The sequence below is a fragment of the Podarcis bocagei genome (assembly GCF_964188305.1).
Source record: "Podarcis bocagei genome assembly, chromosome: 2".
Classification (NCBI taxonomy): domain Eukaryota; kingdom Metazoa; phylum Chordata; class Lepidosauria; order Squamata; family Lacertidae; genus Podarcis; species Podarcis bocagei.
In genome coordinates this window covers 24,710,973-24,733,773 of record NC_138126.1, presented here as the reverse complement: position 1 = coordinate 24,733,773, position 22,801 = coordinate 24,710,973, and the positions used below count along the sequence as shown (strand labels likewise).

Sequence of the window (22,801 nt, the reverse complement as noted above, 5' to 3'; positions counted from 1 at the left end):
ATATGGAAGTATAGAAAAGCCACAGGACACCAGCCACAGAATTCAGCTTAAGAATTTTTTTTCTCTCTTTTTTTTTTTTTCCAAAGGAGCAACTATGGTTGCGAAGCTACACTTGAGAATATGTGGGCAATGCCTGATGGAATCTTAGGAGTCAGGGCTGCTGGTGAGCAGGATTTAAAGCGGCTTAAGAGCTGCCATCCCAGTCAGCAGAATAAATCCTCCTTGTAAACCACTTAGAGGTTATGTTACAATCAAGCGGTACATACATTTCGTTAAATAAAAAATAAACAGAAGTAGAGTTCTGCAAAGAACGAGAAATCATGCAAAGGCTTCCGATTTGCACCGTTTTAGAAGCTGCAGAATCTGGATTCCAACAGTCTGGGTTGTCTCGGTACAATAGCGTTTTCTTATGTGTACAGAAATGCACAGCCCAGACTCAAAGCCCATACAATTATGCAGAAAGTTGAGAATAGCAGAAAGTCCAGAATCCCAAATTGTGGTCATCTCAACTTTCATAAGAATAGACATTTCCAGGGAGTTTTGCTAAGGGGCAGCAGCAGACCTAAAGAGTTTAGTGGCCCAATATTGAAAAATGGGAATCGGAAGCGCCAACTCCACCCAAAGCACAAATATGGGACACAATAAAAAGTTAGAAAATGGGATGCTTCAGAATGAAAGCACTGGCACGTGCTTGTCATGAGGGAAACTGCAAAACTGAGGCTACCTGCACAACTCACACCTGCATTGCACTACAAAGGTTTACAGAAGTTTTGAAAGGGGGAGGCAAATGGCTGTAAGAAGAACAGGAAACACATCATGCAGATGGGGAATTCTTGGGATGCAATACAGCTAATGTTCTCCAAAGCTTAGAGTTTGCTAAGAGGTGAATGCAGGAGAGCAGCAGCCCAGAAGCTGACAGCATCTCTGGATACTACTGGGGTAGGGAAGCTGAGATTAAGTGAACCAGAGGGCAGGGAATAGTGTTTCTGGTAACCTGTAACTCTTTGCACACTCTAGTATCCATCTACTGTGCATAACAATAAAGGAGAATAGGGACTTTATAATCTGCAGGTGCCAAATTCTCGGAATACACAGGATTCTTTAAAAAACCTATCTTCTCGTTTCTTAGGTCTACCTGTGTCTTTCCAAGGAGTTTTGATGCATACATCCTAGGTCTGCAGGGAAAGCTGCCATCCTGCCCCCCAACTTACCTCAAACTGTAGTGGAGTATTACAACGACTAGCAGCCAAGGAGGGAATTGGTGAGAAGATCACACCGCAGCTACTTCGACATTCCTCCTCTCCTGGCATGGATGAGGAGGACGTGGTGAGGTGTGGGCTCAGCGCATCTGGAACCGAGGGGTCGGGAAGTGGGGGAGTGACTGGAGAAAGCGGTCTCAATAACTTGGTAACACTCTGCTCCATTAGATAGCGAGACTTCCACTTCTTCAGGGGGCTCAGGAAATCTGAAAGGCAACACAGCATCCAGGTAGTGACTCTACCATTACAAAGCCCCAATCCACGCTCATCATCTACTCCCCCTACACGAATCTTTAAATTTTTGACTGGTTCTTGCCATACTGACAACTCTTCAGCTCTCCCTCTCTCTCTCTAAAAGAACCCTTCTTTTCTCCAAAGAGGAGCACTACCAAAACAGGGGGAGGTAAGAAAGGGGGCCAATTTCAGGGCTCAAGGGAACTCGCTGAGATTAAAAAAGGGTCCAAACCAAAAGCAATCAACAAGCTAATAAGGTCTAGGTTGTCCAAAATCTAAGCCTCTCTACATCATCTCCATATTATCTCCACCAACACAGCAGTATGTATCTTGCCAAAAGACAGGGTCGTGGCCCAGAAAGTGATAACCCAAGCCTCTCCCTCTGCCACTCAGCCGCATCACTTCCTTGTGAAGCTTCCTTTCATTTACCTGCAGTCTTCCTGAGCTAGGAATGGTGCATCTTCCTTGCACTCATTAGGCTGATGGGAAATCTGGCAAGGATTCAAAACAAGGCGGAACAAGAACTAGTCCTTGCAGGAAACATCCAGCAGGTCCTGCAGGAATGCCCACAAGTCCCCCTGTTAAGTTTCCTGTTGACAACATCCAGGCCTCCCTCTCTGCACTCTTTACTGCCCCCAATGCTTTCAAATCAATCCTCAAAGTACAGTAAAAGGGTTGTTCGGCTCTATTATCTCTATCCTCAGGCACCAAGCAATCTTCACTGGTGAGGCCTTGTTAATTTTATTTTGTCAAAATTCCACTACCCTTGCAGCAGCAAGTCTCCTGCTAGGGTAGAGACCAGCTACTGATGGCAAGACCAAAAGAGAACTTTGAAGCCCCCACTTTCCTTCAACTGGAGTGTTTTGCATCTGCACACACAAGCTAATCTCTCTTTCTCAATAGACCAAGGCTTCTTTCGCCCACTCGTACAGTTGGATAACTTGAAACACTTTTCCCAGCTGCAAAGTAGCTGCTCATCAGTAAGCCACCCGTCACACTATCAGTAGAACGTCTAAAGCAGGGCAGGCAGCCTTTTTTCTGCTGGGGGGGTCACATGCCCTGGAGGGTAATCTGCTGGAGTCACATACAGTGGTACCTCGGGTTACAAACGCTTCAGGTTACAGACTCAGAACTAGTACTTCTGGTTAAGAACTTTACTTCAGGATGAGAACAGAAATCGCGTGGTGGCAGTGGGAGGCACCATTAGCTAGTGTGGTACCTCAGTTTAAGAACAGTTTCAGGTTAAGAATGGACCTCCAGAACGAATTAAGTTCTTAACCCGAGGTACCACTGTATTGGTGATGGGTGGAGCCTGAGCCAAAAGTGAGAGTGGGGTCAGAGGTCAAAGTGTCCACTCTGCTCTCCAATACCTTCTCCTCTTTCCCTCCTTGCCACACAAAAGGAATCAGGCCAAATGGAATCTGGCTCAGAGCTGCAAGCTGCCCACCTGCATCCCAAAGGGAACCTCTATTAGCCGATATTCCATCGACAGACATCAATCCTGTTGGCCAAAAAACCACAGTTGCCTTCTAACCAGTAAGAGTCAACTATTCCAAGGGAACTAGGGCTGCTCCAGTGTTTCCATCCATCTACTGATAAGATTGTGCTCTACCCTTCAACACACAATGCAAACCTTTGCCTAACAGCAGCCCCGGGATAGTTGTAAGTGGATAGTGGGAGGTCATTTGCCAAGTTTTTGCTGGTAGGTTAGATCCCCAACCCCACAACTATTGATTTCAGTAGCTGCAAAAAGCACTCTTGAGTTGTTCCCCCAAGATGCTGACTTGCATATGTGAGCTGTCCCTTGCATAAGAATCTTGTACACAGTCCTCCCCCCAATTTCCCTTCCTTCTCAAGCCACAACAGCACCTCTCTTCTCTCCCGCCACCCTATTAACAAGGGAGTTGCATAGGCCTGCCCTTCCCAGCACTTCTTTACGTCCTGTGACAGAACTTAATCTGAGTTGCAAGAAACCCCTCAAAAGCCAAATGATTTCGTGGTCCTAAGAAATGCCACTGGACAACTTTTAACTCAAAGAATCCAACCCATAGAAGCCTCTTAGAAAGATCACCAGAGAGCCTTTTCTGCTCCCCCCACCCACCTCTCGCTTAAAATTGCAATTTGCCCAGAACTAGTGCTTTTCTGCTTTCGATGCCTCTAACCTTTGTGTAACACACAGTTATCTGTACACTGCCTAGGGCCTCGTCTCGCGTCCTTGGAAAACTGATCCCTGACTTGGATAGATCGCCACCCTCTTCCTCTGCAAAGACAGATGCAAAGTTACTGTTTTTAAAACTTGTCTTTTTGCTTTGCTCACAGATGTATGCTCCGGTGCTGCAGAGTGGCTGTTCTGCAACCAGGTGCCTGCTCTTTTAACCAGTTATTTTCCCAGCAAGTGGAGGAAGGTGGTAGCACTGGGTTTGGTGCAGTGCACTTCCTCCCTGGGAATAAGGTCTCTGTTTCTAGATGAAGCCCAAAGGGGAATGGGTTCTCTTGATCTTGGAAAAGGAGGATCCCCTTCTTACACTCCTCCCTGCCCCCCTCTGCAAGGGAAATGTCAGAATGAGTAGTCACCCGGCAAAAGAAACACCATTCACGCAGCTTGTGCGGTTTTTCTGCTTGTTCCCCCTTGCATTCCCCTCAGGAGCAGGCTAACAGGTGGGTTGATATCTGCAGAATGGCAACAGGCCCATGCCATAGTCACAGAATTGTAGAACTGGAAGGGACCCCCAGGTTCACAGTCCAACCCCCCGCAATGCAGGAATATGGAGGTGGCCCATACGGGGTTCGAGCCCACAACCTTGGTGCTAGCACCACGCTCTAACCACCGTAGCAACCTGAGGAGCTGTGAAGGACAGGATGTTATACAATGAGGAGAGTGGCATTTCTGAGCTCTAATCCATCACAAACCCTGGGCTCCTGAGTTGTTGGGAAATAACAAGAAGGAATGAAGAAGAAGAAGAAGAAGAAGAAGAAGAAGAAGAAGAAGAAGAAGAAGAAGAAGAAGAAGAAGAAGCTGCCTGTATCAACAGGTAGCAAAACACTATGCAACTCTATGTGCACTGTACCTATTATTGCTCACTAGCTCACTGAGTGACCTTGAACCAGTCACTGCTTCTCAGCCTAACCTACCTCATGGGGTTGTTCAGAAGACTAATTGAGGAGGGGAATAACTATGCACTCCACCTCGAGTTCCTTGGAGAACGAGGTGAGATACAAATGCAGTAAACAAACGAATAAATAAACTGGTTAGTACACGGAGGCCAGAGTTATGTAGAGTTATTGACTGCAATCATGCTTGCTTGCTTTCTAAGTGGCCCTTCAAGGAGTGGAAAACTGAAACGACGTCCACGGTGCACCACTGAAACATGGAGGCCTCTCAACCAACCTGCGTTTTCCTTGCAGATGCCAGAAGTGCTACCGCTCTCGTTGCTTTGGTATAGACACTGAGTTCTGTTCTCTTGGGAAGCAGCTGAGGTCTGAGTCATCCCTTCTTCCAGAGCCTGCTTCATCCAACGCTGCAAAAACAAACCTTGCTTAATAATGCACAGGCTCCCACTTAAAGTGTTTCTCCCCCCGCCCCCGACTTGCAACAGACCACTTTCAGCAATTTCCATCTGTTATTGGTCAATGCCCCAGGGGATGGGGAGGATCTGTTTTCACCTCAATCGCTTTATGGGTGGGGCCGTTTACAACCTGTACCCCAACTCAAAGTTGTTGTTTTTACTAAAAATAAGTGATGCCTCTATGCAAATAGTCTATTTTCCATGACGTCACTCAATATACATGTTTTAGGCTGAGCCCATATTTTTAACTGGCAAATGATGGTGCAGTAGGAGAAGGAAATGGCCTAAGGCAGGGAGGGCAACAGGGGCTTGTGTGTAGGGAAACTTAGCTAGGAGCCTTAAAGGAGAGAGAGGGAGCCAGTGCAGGCCAAAAGTTTCATCCCCTTGGACTCTGAGCCATTCACCTATTATAGCCCATTTTCAAATGCATCTCCACAAGCCATGACAACTAGAACAGTATCTTTATATGAAAAGATTTGAACGCCAGCATCCGGCTTTTTTGCTTTGCCTTTTTTTTTTACTAGGGAGGTACCACTATTTTAGCATATGGAAACATAAAAACAACAGCTTGCCACTCCTACCTAGTCCAAGACTCTCATATGTTGAACACGCACACGGTAAAACCAAATCTGGAAATTACCGATGCTAATTAAGCACACAGGATTATGTTATTAATGCTCTAAACTGAAATTAGGAAAGTAAAATTGAATTCTTTGCTTTGTGCCCAAAAGCACACTGGGGTTAGCTGGCCAGGACATTCACACGGAGAAATGAACCGGATTCAGGGCCCAATTAGCAGAAGGTGCATTCTAAATACGGCTTATCCCGCTGTGTCAGAGCAAGATATGGCAAAGATATGCTTAGCAGTCTAAAAGGAAATGCTGGGAGCCCATTTCTGGCCTGGTTGCAGCATAGAATATACATTCAACAAAAGCAGGCAAAGAAATAGAGACGACCAGTAGTATGGCCATCCTATGCTGCTCTAGACTCACCACGCAAATGTGCACATAGACCATCCCACAATTTTGTTGGAAAACAAGTTTCAAAGCCCTTGTGGGTGTTCAAGATAGTTGTGGAAATGCATTGGCCCACTCAAGACTCAAGTAGACAGAAGCCACTTCCTCATAGTCCTGTTGCTGGCTATCCCCTTTCTTGAACCTTGCCCTTGACAGGCAACTTGGCAAAATACAAGCAAGATACCCAAATATTAGCTTTATTAAAAAGCTGTCATGTATTATGAGAACTACTTTCATTACTTAAGCAGCCTAAACCAGAATAGACTCCCAATCTGCTTATCTGCCTGAGGGGTTATGTTGACACAATTTTATGGGTGGGGGGTTGTTTTGTTGTTTTATACCAGGTAACTCGTGAGGCCCAGGAAACTGCATACAGGGCATTCCTGTGTCCATGGGCCATTCCTTTGCAGCTTAGAGCCCTCTGGAAACCCAGCTATTAATCCTGCCTTTGTAAGGCATGAAAAACAAGCTGCTTTAGGCAGACTCTGAGTAGGTATTGCCTCTCAAGGCAAAAAATACATTTAAAGAAAGCATTAGACACACAACGTAACTAGTAGCCTAGAAAAATAAAGCAAAAGATTAAAATGAAAACTTGTCTACGGAAAATCTAGAGCTGGCATCACAATGTGTGCATCATGGTGAATGTCTCACACCCAGTCCTGGGCTATGCAAAGCCCTTCTTGAAACAGATACTCTTGACTTTCCGAGTCTCCCTAATCTAGCTACAGCTTGCGGTGCAGAGAGAAAACAGGTGTGAAATGCACTTTCCTTCCTGCTCACCTAACCGAGAATCATCACAGGTTATCTCTGTTCAAGAGATCTCAATCAGCAATATCTTGGCAACCACAAAATTCAAGATGTGTACAGTGCACCTAATTTAGAATCTTAGTCCCAGTAGGCAAGGTGCATCAATTACTACTTAGATGTTTCAGCTACTGCAGTTTTTTAAACCCATACAATAAAGCGTTTTAAGAAATCCTGCAAGAGCCTGTATTTAAATACAGTGGTACCTCGGGTTACAGATGCTTCAGGTTACAGACTCCGCTAACCCAGAAATAGTACCTCGGGTTAAGAACTTTGCTTCAGGATGAGAACAGAAATTGTGTGGCGGTGGCGTGAGGCCCCATTAGCTAAATTGGTACCTCGGGTTAAGAAACAATTTTAGGTTAAGAACGGACCTCCAGAACGAATTAAGTTCTTAACCTGAGGTACCACTGTATAGGAGTTCAAACACACCAGTCTTGTCTTTCTAACAATGCATGCAGTGCATAATCTATTCACATCTAGGAACAGCTAGTGAGCCTATGGAAGAAGACCATGCCTTTTCTGTAATTTTTAAAGTGTCATGAGGCAGTGTTGTAAGCAGGGAGAAGCTGTTCCCTACATCCACTGAAAATACGAGAACCAGTTAAAACAATTTTAGTTGTATGTTTCTTTTCCAGGAAGAGTTTCAGTAAACCAAACCTGGGCATATTTTGGGGTGCTTTAAGGAAAGTCATGCATGTTCATTAGACATTCAAATTTCTTTTCTTTTTTTAAAAAAGAAATATTGGGCCAAGTGCACGGACCACAACCAAAAGCAGACATACCTTTTTGCATGAGCTGTAGTTCCCATCCAGCTGAACCGGCCGCCTTCGCCTTTCTGGGGTGAAGGGAGAACCAAAACGGATGTAGTGTTTGGGCGTGGTGCAAATGAGGGGGGAGTGGACAAGGCCTGGCAACATATTGAGGGTGGTAGCCAGCACGGTTGGGTCAGTGGTGATACGTAAAGGGCACTCAATGGGGCACTCCTGTTTCTCTGCCTTGTCATTCAGCCATTCTGTAACTAGATACTGAAAGCAGAAATAACAGAAATGTGTCTTACTATGCAAGGAACTTGTAAAGACAAGACAAAATAGTCAATAGGGAGAGGTGGGAATAGGTGGGCCCAGAACTGTCTACTCTGCCTGGGCCCTGATTGTCCATGGTTTCAAGCAGGGAACTTCCCCAGCCCTGCTACCAAACATCTCTTTATTAAGGTTGGAAGTAGCAGAGATGAGACCTGAGGCAGAGTATATGCCCTACCATTGGGTTATGGGCCAACAACAATACCCCCCCCCCCCCCGCCATGAAAACCCTCAAATGCATTCTTAAATCTGGTGCGTAAGATATATACAAGTGGCCTGGCAATGACATCTTTGGAAAGGTCTCATTGGTGTAATTCATAAGGTCTTACAATGAGAACTGCTGTTCTCATCAATCACCTCTTCCTGGAAGAAATCCCTCTGATCTGGAAGGTGCCAAAACCTGCCCCATTGTTGGGCTGCAAGAGTGCCACTTGTATCATTTTAAAGGTCTAGAAATCATGTTCTGAATCTCTTATTAAAAACTGAGTTGAAGAAGTGTCCATTAAAAAACAGATCTTGGCTTAAGATGGGTTACACCATAGAAAATTAAGTTCAGCTTGATTGCTTTTCCTCAAATGGTTCTAGCAATGTTAAGTTTCTACTGCAGCAGTTTTCAATTTTTATTTTATTTATTTTCTTGGCAGACCACTTGTAAATTGCTGGAGGTCTTAGCAGTCCACTTAATAAACCTTTTTGATGGTTCTGGCACCATTATCAAAATCAGTGCACTATTACGAAAATCACAGGCCCTAGGAAATGACTTGTTTGTCTGTTCAATAAATCTGTCCCTGGGTCAAAATGGCCTCCCATCTCCATTACTCAGAGAGAAAAAATAAGGCAAGTGCAGGTCCAAGCACAGATATTCTCAAATGTTCTGCAACCTTTCCACAGTCAACCTGCCTGGAGCTCACACAGTTTGAGAATTTCTGTCTCACTGGAATCTCATAAAAAGCCATTTTCCTCCATTTCTTTTCACTGGGCTAAAATTATTTTCACCCTTTAGAAAATGGATAGTAATTCACTGGAGAATGTTGATAGGGTTGGGAAACCAGTGGAGGAGGCTTTGGAAAATCAGGATTGTCAAATCTTGTCTTCTTGACTCAGATAGTACCACTGAAGTCTCTGTACAGCTCCTGTTGTAATTTATAAACCTGCCACACACTGTGTTTGTTACCCAAACATAAGCATATTGCAGGGTCCTAAGATACATCCTGCAATATGCTTATGTTTGTCTAAACCACAGAGCCTAGGGCTTGCCGATCAGAAGGTTGGCAGTTCGAATCCCCACGACGGGGTGAGCTCCCGTTGTTCAGTCCCAGCTCCTACCCACCTAGCAGTTCGAAAGCACGACAAGTGCAAGTAGATAACTAGGTACCGCTCTGGCGGGAAAGTAAACGGTGTTTCCGTGCGCTGCTCTGGTTCGCCAGAAGCAGCTTAGTCATGCTGACCACATGACCCGGAAGCTGTCTGCGGACAAACGCCGGCTCCCTCGGCCTATAGAGCGAGATGAGCACCGCAACCCCAGAATCATCCGCGACTGGAGCTAATGGTCGGGGCACCTTTACCTTTAAGATACATCCTGCCCATACCTCAGTTGATTTACCTTTTTCGTTTTGGGATACTTGAGTGCAGCCCGGCTGGCCTGTGTTCCTGCAACTGCAGCCACAGCTGGGTCAGAACCCATCAACTGCTTCCCTTCTCCAGGACCCTCCACACTGCTGACTTCCGCCGCCATTACTGTGCTCACGGCGTTTCCCTCCTCTGGAGCTGCTTGAGAGAGCTCAGCCTGTTGGGAGCTGGCTTGTTTTTGCCTTCTCAGCCGCTGTGCGGAACTACTCCGATAACGGGAAAACCGGCTTTTGGGTCGCGGCCTAGCTGGTTTTGACGGTGCTGTTTTAGAGACTGGTTTCTCTGCTGCCGTTTCCTGCAGAGCAAAGCCCAGTGTAAGGTATGGAATTATTGAGAACCTGCGCCTGTACACATTTGCTCTCAAACAGGAGCAGCCTGGCGAAATATATTTGTAAAGGTTTAATTCCTGGAGTGTAAAGGGAGAGTCAAGGGAAAATCTGGGACGCTAGTATTCTTTGGGGGTTGGGGGAGTTTTACTTGCATCTTAATGCAATGCTCCCTCTAGAATACTGTTTTCACCCCTTGAAGCATTTGCCAAACAGGTGCCAGCTGGCATATTCTGAGTCCAATAAGAAGTGTCCAAGGGTGCCAGTACAACATGGTCTGTGAAAGTAACTGTGCTGATTTGTAGACAGCAAGTCCATGCCAAAATATGGCCCCCACCTTCCCTTGTGCTCTCAGCACGCCCAATGAAACGTGACTTCTTTCAAATCCAGCACATGCCTTGTAACACTGAAAATGCTACCAGTCAGGGGCTCACAACCAATTGTCATGTTGGATCAAGCCAATGGTCTAATTATATAATATATAATTACATTCCAGTGGACGTTTTAATACAACAGGAAGGTTGAATTACACTTCCAGCATCTGGTAGCTGGAAGGATATCCTTTCTGAACATGGAGTTGCACACAGCAATTCCACTGTAATTCCCAAAGTTACTGGGGCCAAACCCTTGGCAGTTCTGCCCTTCTTCTTACCCCGGCCTGTGAAGACCTCCGTGTGTTCACTCCAACGCTGCTGGCACTGGAAGGGGCACTTGGCACAGAAACACTTGAAGCCAAACTGCTCTCCTCAGTTTCATTTGGCTCAGCTTTTACTTCCTCCGGTTCTGGAGTCTCTGCCGTGACCACCACTTCTGCGTCTGTGCTGCTTCGGTCCGATGGGAGATCTCGCCTCCTCTTTCTTTTTTCCAGGTTCTCAAACACGTGCATGATGGCTTCTACCTTCCGATCTTCTCGGGTCTAGCCCAACCGAAGCACAAATCAAAGTCAGCAGAACAGGTACAAATGGGTAAAAAAAAAACGGCAGACCAGGGAAGAAGGGAAGAAGGGGAAACACAACAGATCAACAGTGGCAAACCAGTAATAATAATAATAATAATTTATTATTTGTACCCCGCCCATCTGGCTGGGTTTCCCCAGCCACTCTGGGCGGCTTCCATAGAAACAAAAAATACAGTAAAATATCACAGATTAAAAGCTTCCCTGAACAGGGCTGCCTTAAAGATGTCTTCTAAAAGTCTGGTAGTTGTTGTTCTCTTTGACATCTGGTGGGAGGGCGTTCCACAGGGCGGGCGCCACTACCGAGAAGGCCCTCTGCCTGGTTCCCTGTAGCTTTGCTTCTCGCAATGAGGGAACCGCCAGAAGGCCCTCGGTGCTGGACCTCAGCGTCCGGGCAGAACGATGGGGGTGGAGACGCTCCTTCAGTAGACATCCCAATAATGTCCTGCTCTCCATTCCTCGTGGATCAACTTGCCTGAGCACTGACCACACGGAACACAGGGTGCTAGTTCTCTGTCAACTCAGAATACACTGATCTCAAAGCAATTGCAATTCAGAACAGCATGGTCATGTGGAAATATTAGGTGCCTAGGATTAAAATGCGTGTTACCCCTGTCTCCCCCCCCCCCACATTTATACTTAAGTCATTAAACTGCTTGCTAAGTCATCTCTCACTTGCTTCTTCCTAACCCCCCCCCCCAACTTTAGGTCTTCCTCAACTGTACCTTCCTCTCAGGATATTCTGTGCTTTGGATTCTGCCTTTTGAATCAAACTTTGGTTGTTGCTGTTTTTAAATTGATAATGAATATTCCACTTCTCTGTATAACCGTTTAAAGGACACTGTTTCGTTTTTAAAGGCCGTGACAAGAAAGCACCTTGTTTCCAAGGCTACAGAAGCCCAACCGATGAAAGTGTGTGCCGCTCATATCGGTTTTAGCAGGAAATAAGAAAGAAGCAGTAGCAGTGGCCATTAGAATAACATAAAAAGATGGCTGTTCAGGCAATATACGCTCCAGGGGATTCAAAACAGTGATACAAGCAACAAGCTAGTGTTGCTGCTAGGGAAAATGCCAGCTTTTCCTCATCTCCCACCCTATTCAATCCTATCCCTCATATACATACACTGGCTAACTGGACCAAGTTATATTTTTTTGTTTGGCACGGATAGGCAGTGCTAAGATTCAAGGGGGGGACTATTGTCGTTTACCTTCCATTTCCTATGTCTGTAGGCTTCCTTTGAAGCTTCCTCATGTTGACTAACCTCTCTTCTTTTCTTGTCTGTCTATTCTTAGGTTCAAGGATGAAAAGGAACTGCTGTTATCTGAGCTGCTGCCATTTTACTTCACTTTCAACAGCCATGGGGTAAAGGAAAAAGGTAAAGGTACCCCTGCCCGTACGGGCCAGTCTTGCCAGACTCTAGGGTTGTGCGCTCATCTCACTCTATAGGCCGGGAGCCAGCGCTGTCCGCAGACACTTCCGGGTCACGTGGCCAGCGTGACGAAGCTGCATCTGGCGAGCCAGCGCAGCACACGGAACGCCGTTTACCTTCCCGCTGGTAAGCGGTCCCTATTTATCTACTTGCACCCGGGGGTGCTTTCAAACTGCTAGGTTGGCAGGCATTGGGACCGAACGACGGGAGCGCACCCCGCCGCGGGGATTCGAACTGCCAACCATGTGATCGGCAAGTCCTAGGCGCTGAGGTTTTTCCCACAGCGCCACCCGCGTCCCTAAGCCATGGGGTAGTGCTTGAAAATATCAGAGCGCCAGCCACATTTCACAATAGGCAACCAGCCTTTTGTGAGGAAGTGGAGATACCTGGTCGCCAGGTTTGCTGAATAACATCTCCATCTGGCTGGCTGGCACTGCTGCCCTGCTGGGCCAGTCAGCTGGCTGGTGGGGCAGCACGGCAGCAAAAGAAATGCCTCTTTTGGTGCTGCGCTGCGCTGCAGAGCAGCTGATTTGCAGAGCAGCACAGCACCAAAAGAGGCACATCTTTCGGTGTTATGCTGCTGCATAGATCAGCTGATCAGCAGGGCGCTGAGGCATTCCGTAGCGGCAACTGAAGACTAGGTTAAAAGGTGCCATGTGGCTCCTAGCTTTAATATCTGTTTCTAAAACTGCCATGAGGAGGCCTAGATGGTTGTTAAGATTTCTTAACAGGTTCCTGAATCAAGCCTGCTGAGCCCCTGACTCTGACTCCCTTCCACAAGTAATCTTGCTTTTGCATCTTTGTTTTGCAGGGCATCCTGCTGTTTCTCAGAAGCTTAACAAAGCTCTCCTTAGTAAGAAGATAGACACTGTAGTGGACAAGCGTCATTGAAGACAGCACGGCCACTACTCTTGATCTTCCCTACAAATGCAAAGCCACAGGCTAAGACTTAGTTCAAACAGGGCACTGGTGAGGCCCAACAGATCTGGCCAGTTTCCTGCTTGAACAGAACATGGACACTATGTCCCAGAATCCTTTGCAGTGTGCAGGGTTCTGCTGCAGACAAGCCAACATGGAAAAGATTCCCTGAACGCAGACACTTTGAAAACCACTATTTTAAACCACATAATCAGAATCCATAGCCAACATGGCACCTGGGCTAGTGAAAACAGCAGCAACCCTGAAGAACAGGAGCAGAACAATAATGCTGACATGAGGGAGGCAGATCAGACTAGTTAACCAGACAACACTGTGTGAGAAGGCAGGATAAAAACTCACTACCTATGGGAGGGACTCTACCCATTACAAAAAAAGAGAGAGGAAAAGATACTTGCCCGTCTGTTCTGAGTGAGACCTCCCTGGTCATCCGCAGTGGCTTCTTTCTCCTCTTCTTGCTTCTCTTCTTTGTCTGCAACCTGAAATGTGAGAGAATGGACCTCAGCAGCAGTCACAGCTGCAAAAAGATATGGGACAATTACCGTGAACGTCCAGCATTTCACTGGGGCTGGGGCTGCTCTGTGCCCAGGGAAGTCATTCCCTCTGGGAACAAGTTCCTCCAGAGTTAGTGACCAACACTCAATGCTATAGGATAGTGGAGACTTTACCTCATTATCACTGGCTGCAGCAAGTCCCTCAGGGACTTCCTCTGGCTGTGGATTGCTGTTCTCATCTGATGCAGCTTCCCGCTGCTCTAGCTCCTTCCGACGAGCTTTCCGACGCCTGGTCTCTGCTCCAATCAGAGTGTCTAGAACAGGTGGAGGCAGCTGTTCTACAGTGTTTGGACTCCGTTTCTGCACAGGGCAACTCCGGTTTCCCTTGTGACAGGCACAATCCACTTTATAGTTGCTGCCCCATCACAAAAGACACAGAATATATTAGTATCGCTTCACAATGTCTTGAGAAACAATATGTAAGTATACCGTTGAGCTAAATGTCTAGGAAAGAGATGGGGGAACTGCTCCCATTATGACCTTTACCACCCGAGAGGCTGAGAATGTAATTTGACAACAAAAACCAAAAAGCAGGGGCACAAATGAAAAGGTCAGTACTGAGGGAAGAAGGGCAAGTCTCCAATAAGCAAGTAACAAACGCTCACCAGTTATTGTACTCATAGTCAAAGGCAATGGTGACCTCTGCATCCTTGGCAATGGATGTAACAGCATATATGCACAGGTGAATCATCCCACCTGCTATCACATGGCGAACCTTCAACACACAAACAGAAACGTTACAATTCCAAAAGTCAAGCATGTGCCACATTGCAAAAGCTGAGTTTCAATGAAGTAGCAGCAAAGCCAGTCTCTTTAAGCAACTGTTAGTTTAGAACAACCAAGTTGTGAAACGTGATGTATACATTTGAGACTGGAAGGATTTGCTTTGCTAGGTAGGGAATTCTGAATTCTGTCGAGGACTGGGATACTTGATGGAGAATGCAGGACAGATGGACCATAATTCCACCTGCTGAAGACCACAATGTCCAAGTGTTTGTCCTTCTGGGGCTACTGGTAAAATATTCTGCAGGATCAATATTGTATAAAGGATCTGAGGATCCAGCACTTTTGGGCTGGTAGGGCGATCTTTGTTTGAAGTCGTGGCCGACCACAAACTCAACCAATACAAGCCAAATTTTCACACCTATCAAAATGCCAAACACCACAGCAACCACTTACCTCTGCATTTGGTGTACAGGAGCGCCTGATGAATCTAGCATCATTACCAAAAGTCCGAGCATCCACACACATCTCAACACTGTTAAACTTGGAGTAGAACAGCACAAAGGGATACGGCCTAAAAAAGAAAGAACAGCACTTGTAACCTTAATGGCAAACACAGCCAAGCCTACAAGGCATCCGTGGAGCGCTGGACGCACCACCGCATAACGCATATTCATTTCTAAAACCAATCGATTGTGGGGAACCTCCCACCCGCACCAGCCCCCAAAACGGTTCCACTTTTCAGACCGCTCAGCATTCTTACTTTTTGAAGAAGTGCCCATTGACCTCGAACTGTTGCCGCAGCATCACTTTCCCACGATACTCAATTATAAGAGTGTCCACAGCCAGATCTCTGGCCGCCCTCAGGATCTTCCGGTGCTTCTGAACCCGTGTCACTCTCCCTAGCTGCAGCTGCCAAGTTAAGAGAGAGAATTTAGGACCCACACGGCAGGGGGAAGGTCCATGTGTATGGCTGCATTTGTTAAAAGCAGCTGAGCAACCAGGGTCTGAGATCACTGGCCATATTTAATTGTCTACCAGAATGCATGAACTGAAGTAGCAGACATGCTCAAGGTAGCATTGCTGGCCAGACCAGGAATATTTTATACCTGAAAAGAATCTTATCTAATGAGCCAGGAAAGGAGGACGGGGAGAGAAGGACTGTCGTTTCATACCTCCCCGAGCTTCACCTTATCTGCTCTCCCCTATGTATAAGCTTGCTTGCATCTAGAGGCAAAAGAGCATCTTTCAAACCCGGGCCTTATCAATGACCCACCACCCTAGCATGCAGCCAACTGGCCTACCGCCACTTGGGGGTCTACTTGTTTACCTGCATCTGAGAGCCAATGACAGTGTTGTTACAGAACAGCTCTGTCTTATTGATTGTGTCCAGCACAGCCGCCTTGCCCACAAACTCTTTATTGGCATTTAGATGGTGCTCCAGGAGGTTCTGTACATCCGCGCTGTATTGGTTAGTGAAGGCTTCTTCATACTGATCGGTCCAGAGCCTTATGCGGTTTTCCCACCCCTCTGCCGTATTCTCATCCAGGGCATGGGCTTCTGAAGGAGAGTTCTGCACCAAAAGGGAGTCAGTTCAATGTCTATACGGCATAAGGGCTCTGTGAAAAGCACCGGGGCTGCTTGTGGTGACAGAGCAGCCTATAACTAGGAAAATAACCACCTAACTCTGTGTGGTCCTTGTTCTCAGCCAGCTTTTTTTGTGGCATTTTCAAAGTTCTCCCCATCCTGGTCTCTACTCAAGTAGCCTCAGGTAACCAGCACAACAGTACTTGAGCCCATTCCAACCACATCGCTTAGAAAACTAATGAGCCCTTCAACGTCTCTGCTCTTCAACATCCCTGCCTTGCACACCAAAGTCCTTTAAATGTGCACCTGTCTCAACAATAATGCCACAACCATCTTGGACCGGGTCAAATGATAACCATGAAGTTTCATACATGCTGATGACCAGTAAGCTGGGCTCAGTAGTCCTTGAGAACAAAACCAGGAGTCATTAATTGCGTTACAGGCATGAAACTGTATTCTGGGATCAGGTATGTGGCTTAACTCACCTTCATCCGCAAAGACTTCCGTGAACCTTCTCTAAAAGCCTGTTGAAAGAGTAAGACAAATGACCATCAGTATTTTTGCCCTATATATCTGTGCTCATTCATGCTAAATAAGGGGCACAGATGCAAAACTGCAACAAGGACTAGAAGAAAAACTGATCCCAGTGTAACTTTCAATGGTAGACTCCCCCACCTCCCTAAAGGGTTGGCTGCCTTTTCCAGAACCTCCCTAGACGACAAGCACGGATTGTCGCAGCTTTGGCCAAGTAGCACTTCCACAAAGCAAAGAACAGGCTCTGAAAGAAGAGCAAAGGAACCACAGCAGAGTATACACAGTTATGCCACCATAAAATCTTTCTGTGGGTATCAAACAGCAAAACGAAATTCCCAAATAAAAACTCTTCCAAGTATCCAGAGTCCCTTCTAAGTAAGAAGAGAGCTGCTGCTTAAGAATTACTTTAATATGCATTATTTTTGTTAGCTTATGCAGGAGAGAATCATGTAAAATGTGTAGAATATTAACCAAAAAGTAACTTTTTATAAACAAATTTGCTTTGTAGGAACAATTCTTCTGTATATGCACAATATAGATCAGCCAGATTTTGCTGCATCCAAACCCACAGTTTTCCACCCATGGGTCTCTATATCCAAAGTCTGAACATTGTGTGGTAAAGGAACCAAAGATCATTTATGCATTGGGAGGGTGGGGTGTCAATTTGAAATGGAAAAAATTAAATGCAAGTCATTTCTTGATGTTGTATGATTAAAATACTATTGTTGTTCTTATTTAGTGGTAGATGCTTAGCATTCATTTTTTTACTTGATGCTGATTGGCTAGAATGCTGGAAGTCAGTTTAGTTCTTACTAATTCAATAATATTAGTTTTGTATCTCCGTAAGTAAGATGCATGTAGAGTCCTTTGGGGTTGTTGGTGTGGTTTTGTTGTTGTTGTTCAAACGACTGCTTAAGCAATCAGAAAAGCCCTCCCTTTCCCCACAGTTGCAGCCCTGCCTGAGCTGTGGGCATGGTGACACAATTCCACTTCAGGCATCGGTGGAACACATTGTCACTGTTCGTGTTCGTTTTGTCCACAGCATCTGTCCCCCCACTACCCCCCCCAAAAAAACCCAGAAGGAGATCATCATCAGGATATGGAAGGCTGCATACCAATAAGGAGGAGATTAGAGGAAAACGACCAGACATCCTCCCAAACGCTTACTTAGTAACTGGCTGGATTCACCGACAACCGTATCTATTGACATACCTTGATTTTTTTGGCTTTTGGTGCCGTACGAGTTCTCTCTGTATTTCTTTTCCTCTTTTTGGGTTTGGTTCTGCAGACCCGATTGACGGTCAGAGTGATGCTCGTAGGGGTGTGTTGTGTAGCAGTGTACAACACTGTGGAGGGAGAGAGCTCCTCGTCCCAGCTCTCAGTTGCACTGCTGTCCCCGCCTGCCGTGAAAAATGTCTTGTTGGCAACTTCCCCTTTGTTCTGAAAAAACTTGTGCCTGCCCTGTCCCACCCCGGTGAGTTAACATTGCACTCTTCTCCCCAAAAGGCTGCAAGGAACAATCATCTTCCACTCACAATGGCAACTTGCTTTGCGCTTGCCCCTTTCAGCTCTTCCATTGTACCTACCCTATACTCTTGAGATCTCAGGTAAACTGGGAAAGATGACAAAGAGAGGCAATGAGACACAGAGCACTCTCACTGCATCAGGGCACCCGCTCATTCAAATCCCGCAAGCCTGGGGGCACTAACTCACCTGACACGTTGTCTTGCTTCCTCCGACGAAGTCTGATCACTTTCCCTCGGTTAAGCCCCCTGCAAAAGGGCAACAGAAACCAAAAGTAGGCATTATTAAGGGTTATATTGCTTAAAATAAATTAACCTTGGGTCTTCAGCGGAACACCAGATCACCTGACATCAAAGTGTTATATAAAGTTAAAATGAATTTAATGGCCACGTCTCGGCTTCACACATTCACGTCCAAGGCCATCGCTTCAGCAAATAATGGGCTGTGTGCCCAGTGCAATATTCATGTTCTCAAGAGCCCCATCTTTCAAGTTTCAGAAAGACCACATTCTTAGCTCTCGTATGTGTGGAAATAAGCCTACAGTGGGTGAAAGCAGAGCCACTGAAATGCCCTGGACCAGTGATGGCCTGGAAGGACAGGAAAGTGGAAAGACATCAGATCTCATGTTCCTTATGACCCCCAAGCCCCCTTCTGCTGCTTGCCAATCTCTGAAGAAGTTCCACCTCTCCTTCGCTATTACTCTTTCACCATTGCATTAGAAGCACCTAACTTCATGGAGAGTTTCAGACACACTCCACTGAGCATAAGGTATGATTATTTAACCAACTGCATTTGGTCAGCTCAAACAAATCACTTTTAGACAATCTGACATTGGTACTATTTATTTGATCTGATGAACTTGCAGGATTTGGCTTCTGGATTGTGAAAATGTGCGTGTTGATTTTGTGTAAGTCAGCTCCTTTGCTGCAGTGACCAATTGAAGGTAAAGAAAATGGTCCACTGAGCAATCAGGAAGCCTCTTTAAACATTCTCCCCACCCCCCTCGTTTCCCATGTATGAAGCTGCCTACAGGCAAGAACTTACCTGCACTTCTCACATTTGATGAGGAAACCATCTTGGGAGAGACTACAGTGACACCAGCTAGGAATAGACTCTGCTTCTGAAGAACTCTCTGTGTCCCCAGAATTCTCCTCATCATGAGAGTGTAGGCCATTCAGTTCTGCACGAGGGATGATGGTCTGGACAGGGGGAGAAGCAGGAGGGGTCGGAGGAGGAGGGGCTCCGTAATTATGATCCTGAAAACAAACATTTGCATCAGTTTTATTTTGAATGCGGGGGAGGAGAGCAAGAGGCATGACTTTACACAACATGTGAGCCCTAAGACACTTCCAAAACCTACCCACCACCACATGCACAGATTTGAGGAGCGACAGGAACTCTGGCTAACAGAGCAAGGACCTACAACTTTGAACTCTCTCTAAAACTGGGCGGAGCAATTGTTTTCTCAGTCCAACCACAGATAAAGAAAGCCCTGATATCCAGGCGTCTTAGCAAAATGTACTAACACTGATTTGAACTACCTATGCTTGTGCTAATGGAAACAAAACCACACTACCCACACACAAGAAAGAAGTACCAGCAGTCTCAGAGGAAATCAGGGGCTTGCAACAAGTACCAAAAAAATCTGCAGGGAAAACGCCTCAAACAGCTCTATGCTATCTTTTCAAGGCACAAAATGTGGAGACTAAGGGGTGAAAATGGCAACCGGGTGGGATGCAGGGGGAGAATGGAGTGTCTGGAACCAGAAGACAGAGTATGTATGCATATGTATAGGGTAGAAATAAGCATCTCAATGTCTGGATACGTCATTTTCTGGTTCAAAGAAGTTATTTTAAACTGTCCCCAAGTTTGGAATGAGAGCTGCTCACAGATATTGACAGAGAAATTCAATAATTTAATGTGTTTGGGGTTCAGCATAAGTATACCCACTCCACCTCCTCAAACCCCCAAAATGGAAAAAAATGCCCCAAACCATCCTGTGAGGACTGAGCATTCTCGATGGGCACGAAATACTGGCTGGCTGACAGGTGTAGACAGGGTGGCAGTGATGGAGAATGAAAAACGATGGAATGGGACAGCTGAAAACCTGAGCCAGCACACTCCACACCATAACATTTCCTTGCAGGTCCCTCTTGCTTTTCTTAAGGCAGAGACCTGCATGTGTATGCAAGCATTCTGCACTGTTAAGCACAGAAAAACTGCAAGCTGTCTTTCAAACTGGCTTGATTCTGAAACCTATGCTTTCAACTTTCAAAATACTGGGGCTTATCAATACACTTTTGGGGGAGGGGCGAGGGGAACTTCATTAGAAAAATCTACCTGCAATCGGTAGGTCTACCCTGGGTAGTAGTTTCTATGAGCAGTCAGTGCTAAAGACCAAAAAGGGAAAAAGAGATGCCCCCCTCACCTTCTAGTCCAAGCCTGCATTTAACAACTCACTCGGCAGGCAAAGGAGGCCAGGTATTCAATGCAGGTGAACGAACAGGCCCATCACTCTGTCCTCCTCCTCCTCCACCAGCCAGTTTGCCTTCTGTGCTGGTCACAGTGGAAAGGCAGCCCTTCCTCTGTGACTGGCACACGGCGGAAGAGCGGTAGACCACTCCTCTTGCCAGCTCCCTCGGCAGAAAGCTTTCTTTTAACACTGTCTTGCTAAGAGGCGGGTAGCCTATGTTCTCATGCCGGCTGATTTTCTGGAAATGCAGTAACTTTGTGGGCTTGTTTACTAGGCTGTTCTAGTTCCATACTTCCCTTTCGCAGTAAGTTGTCTGCAAGCACTAAACAAACACAAACGCGGGGCTAGAAATTCAGTGCCCATGTGTTACTTGGCAATGCTGCCGTCCTCAAAGAAGATATACAGCTCAATCATGCACAAGCCAGGGAGAGGGGATGGGTAAAATAGATGAGTCGGCTGCAGATAAGAGAGACGGTACTCACTGCATAAGGCAGCCCTCGGTAGCTGTGCCTCTGGGAGGCCCCGTAGCCATGACTTGCATACACATTTTTCTCACCAACAGCTGGGCTAGCTTCCACAGACTCTGGGCTGCAGAAAGGGCCAAGAGCAGAACCAATCAGTAGAGGAAGTGGTTCTTTGAAGAAAAAAATTAGCCAGGTCTTAGCAGTTTCTCTCATGCCACACAGATATCCGGCCGAGAATGGACATACCTTTTCTGAGGGGCAAGTGAGGTATGGAATCCATGAAGGCCGGATTCTGCATAAAGCAGGGGCTAGGGAAGGGCGAGTGACTGGCAGCTGCCTCAAAATGAGGCATCCCGGATAAGCAATACGAGCAACCCTGCTTCAGCAAGAGGCAACAGGAAGGTAAAAGCTGCTGACAATGCTGCTCGCTGGATTATTCTGCTAGCTGTTCATTTCACTTTAAACCCTTCGTGGATTTGCTCCTCCTCCTGATCCCCACTCAACTCTATACAATTTGAGATCACCCCGCCACAGCCTCAGACTTTAAAGGGCAATACCTTTCAGGCCACAACGTCTACATACTGCTGCTTCAAATGCAATGAGTTGCTCAATACAGATAGGAGCCGAGACACAATTTTCTAGTGATGGGAGCTCTTGAGAGTACTTGACAAAAATAGGCCAAGAGCTACAGGAATATCTATGACCTGGATCGGAAGGAACTCCGGACAAACTAAAATATTCAGGATACCCTGCTTTCTTATGGGATGATGCGGTGAATTCCCAACTAATTACTGACCGAAAATTGCAACATTCCACCACAAGGTGGCAGAAAAAAATCAACTCAGAATACGGTACTGTACAAAATGGGCAATTAGTGAAAGGCTGTGGGAGTCCTTGTTATAGAAAAGGAAACAGGAAAAGCGTAGGTGATGAAGCCAAAGCCTTGATGCCAGAAGGAGAAATTGCTCTCTTTGGAAGGAGGGGGGAGGACTAAGAGGAGGAGGAGCTGCCGCTGCAAGCACGCATTAGGGATATGGTTCAGGAAATGTCCTTTCTGCAACTGCAGTCAACTTTCAAAAGCTACAGCCAGGAAGAGGACGGGTGGCCACACGGTACTTGCTTATTGGAACTCCTGTCTCTCTCCAAGATGACCGCAAACTCCTCATTCCTAACTACTGCTCTGTTGTGCTAAATTAAATTACAGAGATCTTCAAAACAGTGGGACTGGTAAAACCAGCAACTCCTCTACCTATAGAAGCTTAATCTTGAATCAATGTGTTCCTTTCTTGATACCCTACTAACAAAAGTAGCTTTTCCATGCCCATTTCTACTTTTGCATCCCAAGTCCCTGGAGCTTGCTCTTGAAAATTAATACAACTCAAGCAGAGACCCTTCTTCAAATTGTGGCTACTCTTTGGCCATGAAGGTTTGGTGGCACATGATAGCAGAGCAAACGTTGACTGGCAGACCCTTTACCTACATGCATCTGAAGTCTAGTGCTATGAAACAATCTTAACATAGCTGCTTCTACCTCCACGCTCCCAAGGAGGGCAAGGACAGGACGGGTAACAGCTACAGCCTTTTCAGGGCTCTATATATAAGACGACAGAACGCAAGGCCACTGCAACCTGACAGTATCATGGAATGTGATCCTAAACATTCCCAGTAAAACAAAACACAAAAAACTGTCATCAAAACAAGAAGA

The 22,801-nt window shown here is 46.2% G+C and overlaps 1 protein-coding gene across 2 annotated transcripts in view; it reads right to left on the bottom strand.

Moving 5' to 3' along the window:
- SETD5 (SET domain containing 5) overlaps nucleotides 1-22,801 on the bottom strand; it is a 63,514-nt gene that overhangs the window by 12,304 nt on the left and 28,409 nt on the right. For both annotated transcript variants that reach the window (XM_081181738.1, XM_081181739.1), the window contains exons 3-18: nucleotides 21,115-21,220; nucleotides 19,204-19,415; nucleotides 18,349-18,407; nucleotides 17,848-18,035; nucleotides 16,587-16,625; nucleotides 15,845-16,087; nucleotides 15,278-15,426; nucleotides 14,971-15,088; nucleotides 14,397-14,506; nucleotides 13,906-14,146; nucleotides 13,636-13,716; nucleotides 10,569-10,832; nucleotides 9,565-9,885; nucleotides 7,665-7,907; nucleotides 4,882-5,011; nucleotides 1,212-1,465 (exon numbers count right to left, since the gene is read on the bottom strand). In XM_081181738.1, the coding sequence (XP_081037864.1) occupies nucleotides 1,212-1,465; nucleotides 4,882-5,011; nucleotides 7,665-7,907; nucleotides 9,565-9,885; nucleotides 10,569-10,832; nucleotides 13,636-13,716; nucleotides 13,906-14,146; nucleotides 14,397-14,506; nucleotides 14,971-15,088; nucleotides 15,278-15,426; nucleotides 15,845-16,087; nucleotides 16,587-16,625; nucleotides 17,848-18,035; nucleotides 18,349-18,407; nucleotides 19,204-19,415; nucleotides 21,115-21,220 (2,758 nt within the window). The remainder of the gene's footprint in view (nucleotides 1-1,211; nucleotides 1,466-4,881; nucleotides 5,012-7,664; nucleotides 7,908-9,564; nucleotides 9,886-10,568; nucleotides 10,833-13,635; nucleotides 13,717-13,905; nucleotides 14,147-14,396; nucleotides 14,507-14,970; nucleotides 15,089-15,277; nucleotides 15,427-15,844; nucleotides 16,088-16,586; nucleotides 16,626-17,847; nucleotides 18,036-18,348; nucleotides 18,408-19,203; nucleotides 19,416-21,114; nucleotides 21,221-22,801) is intronic.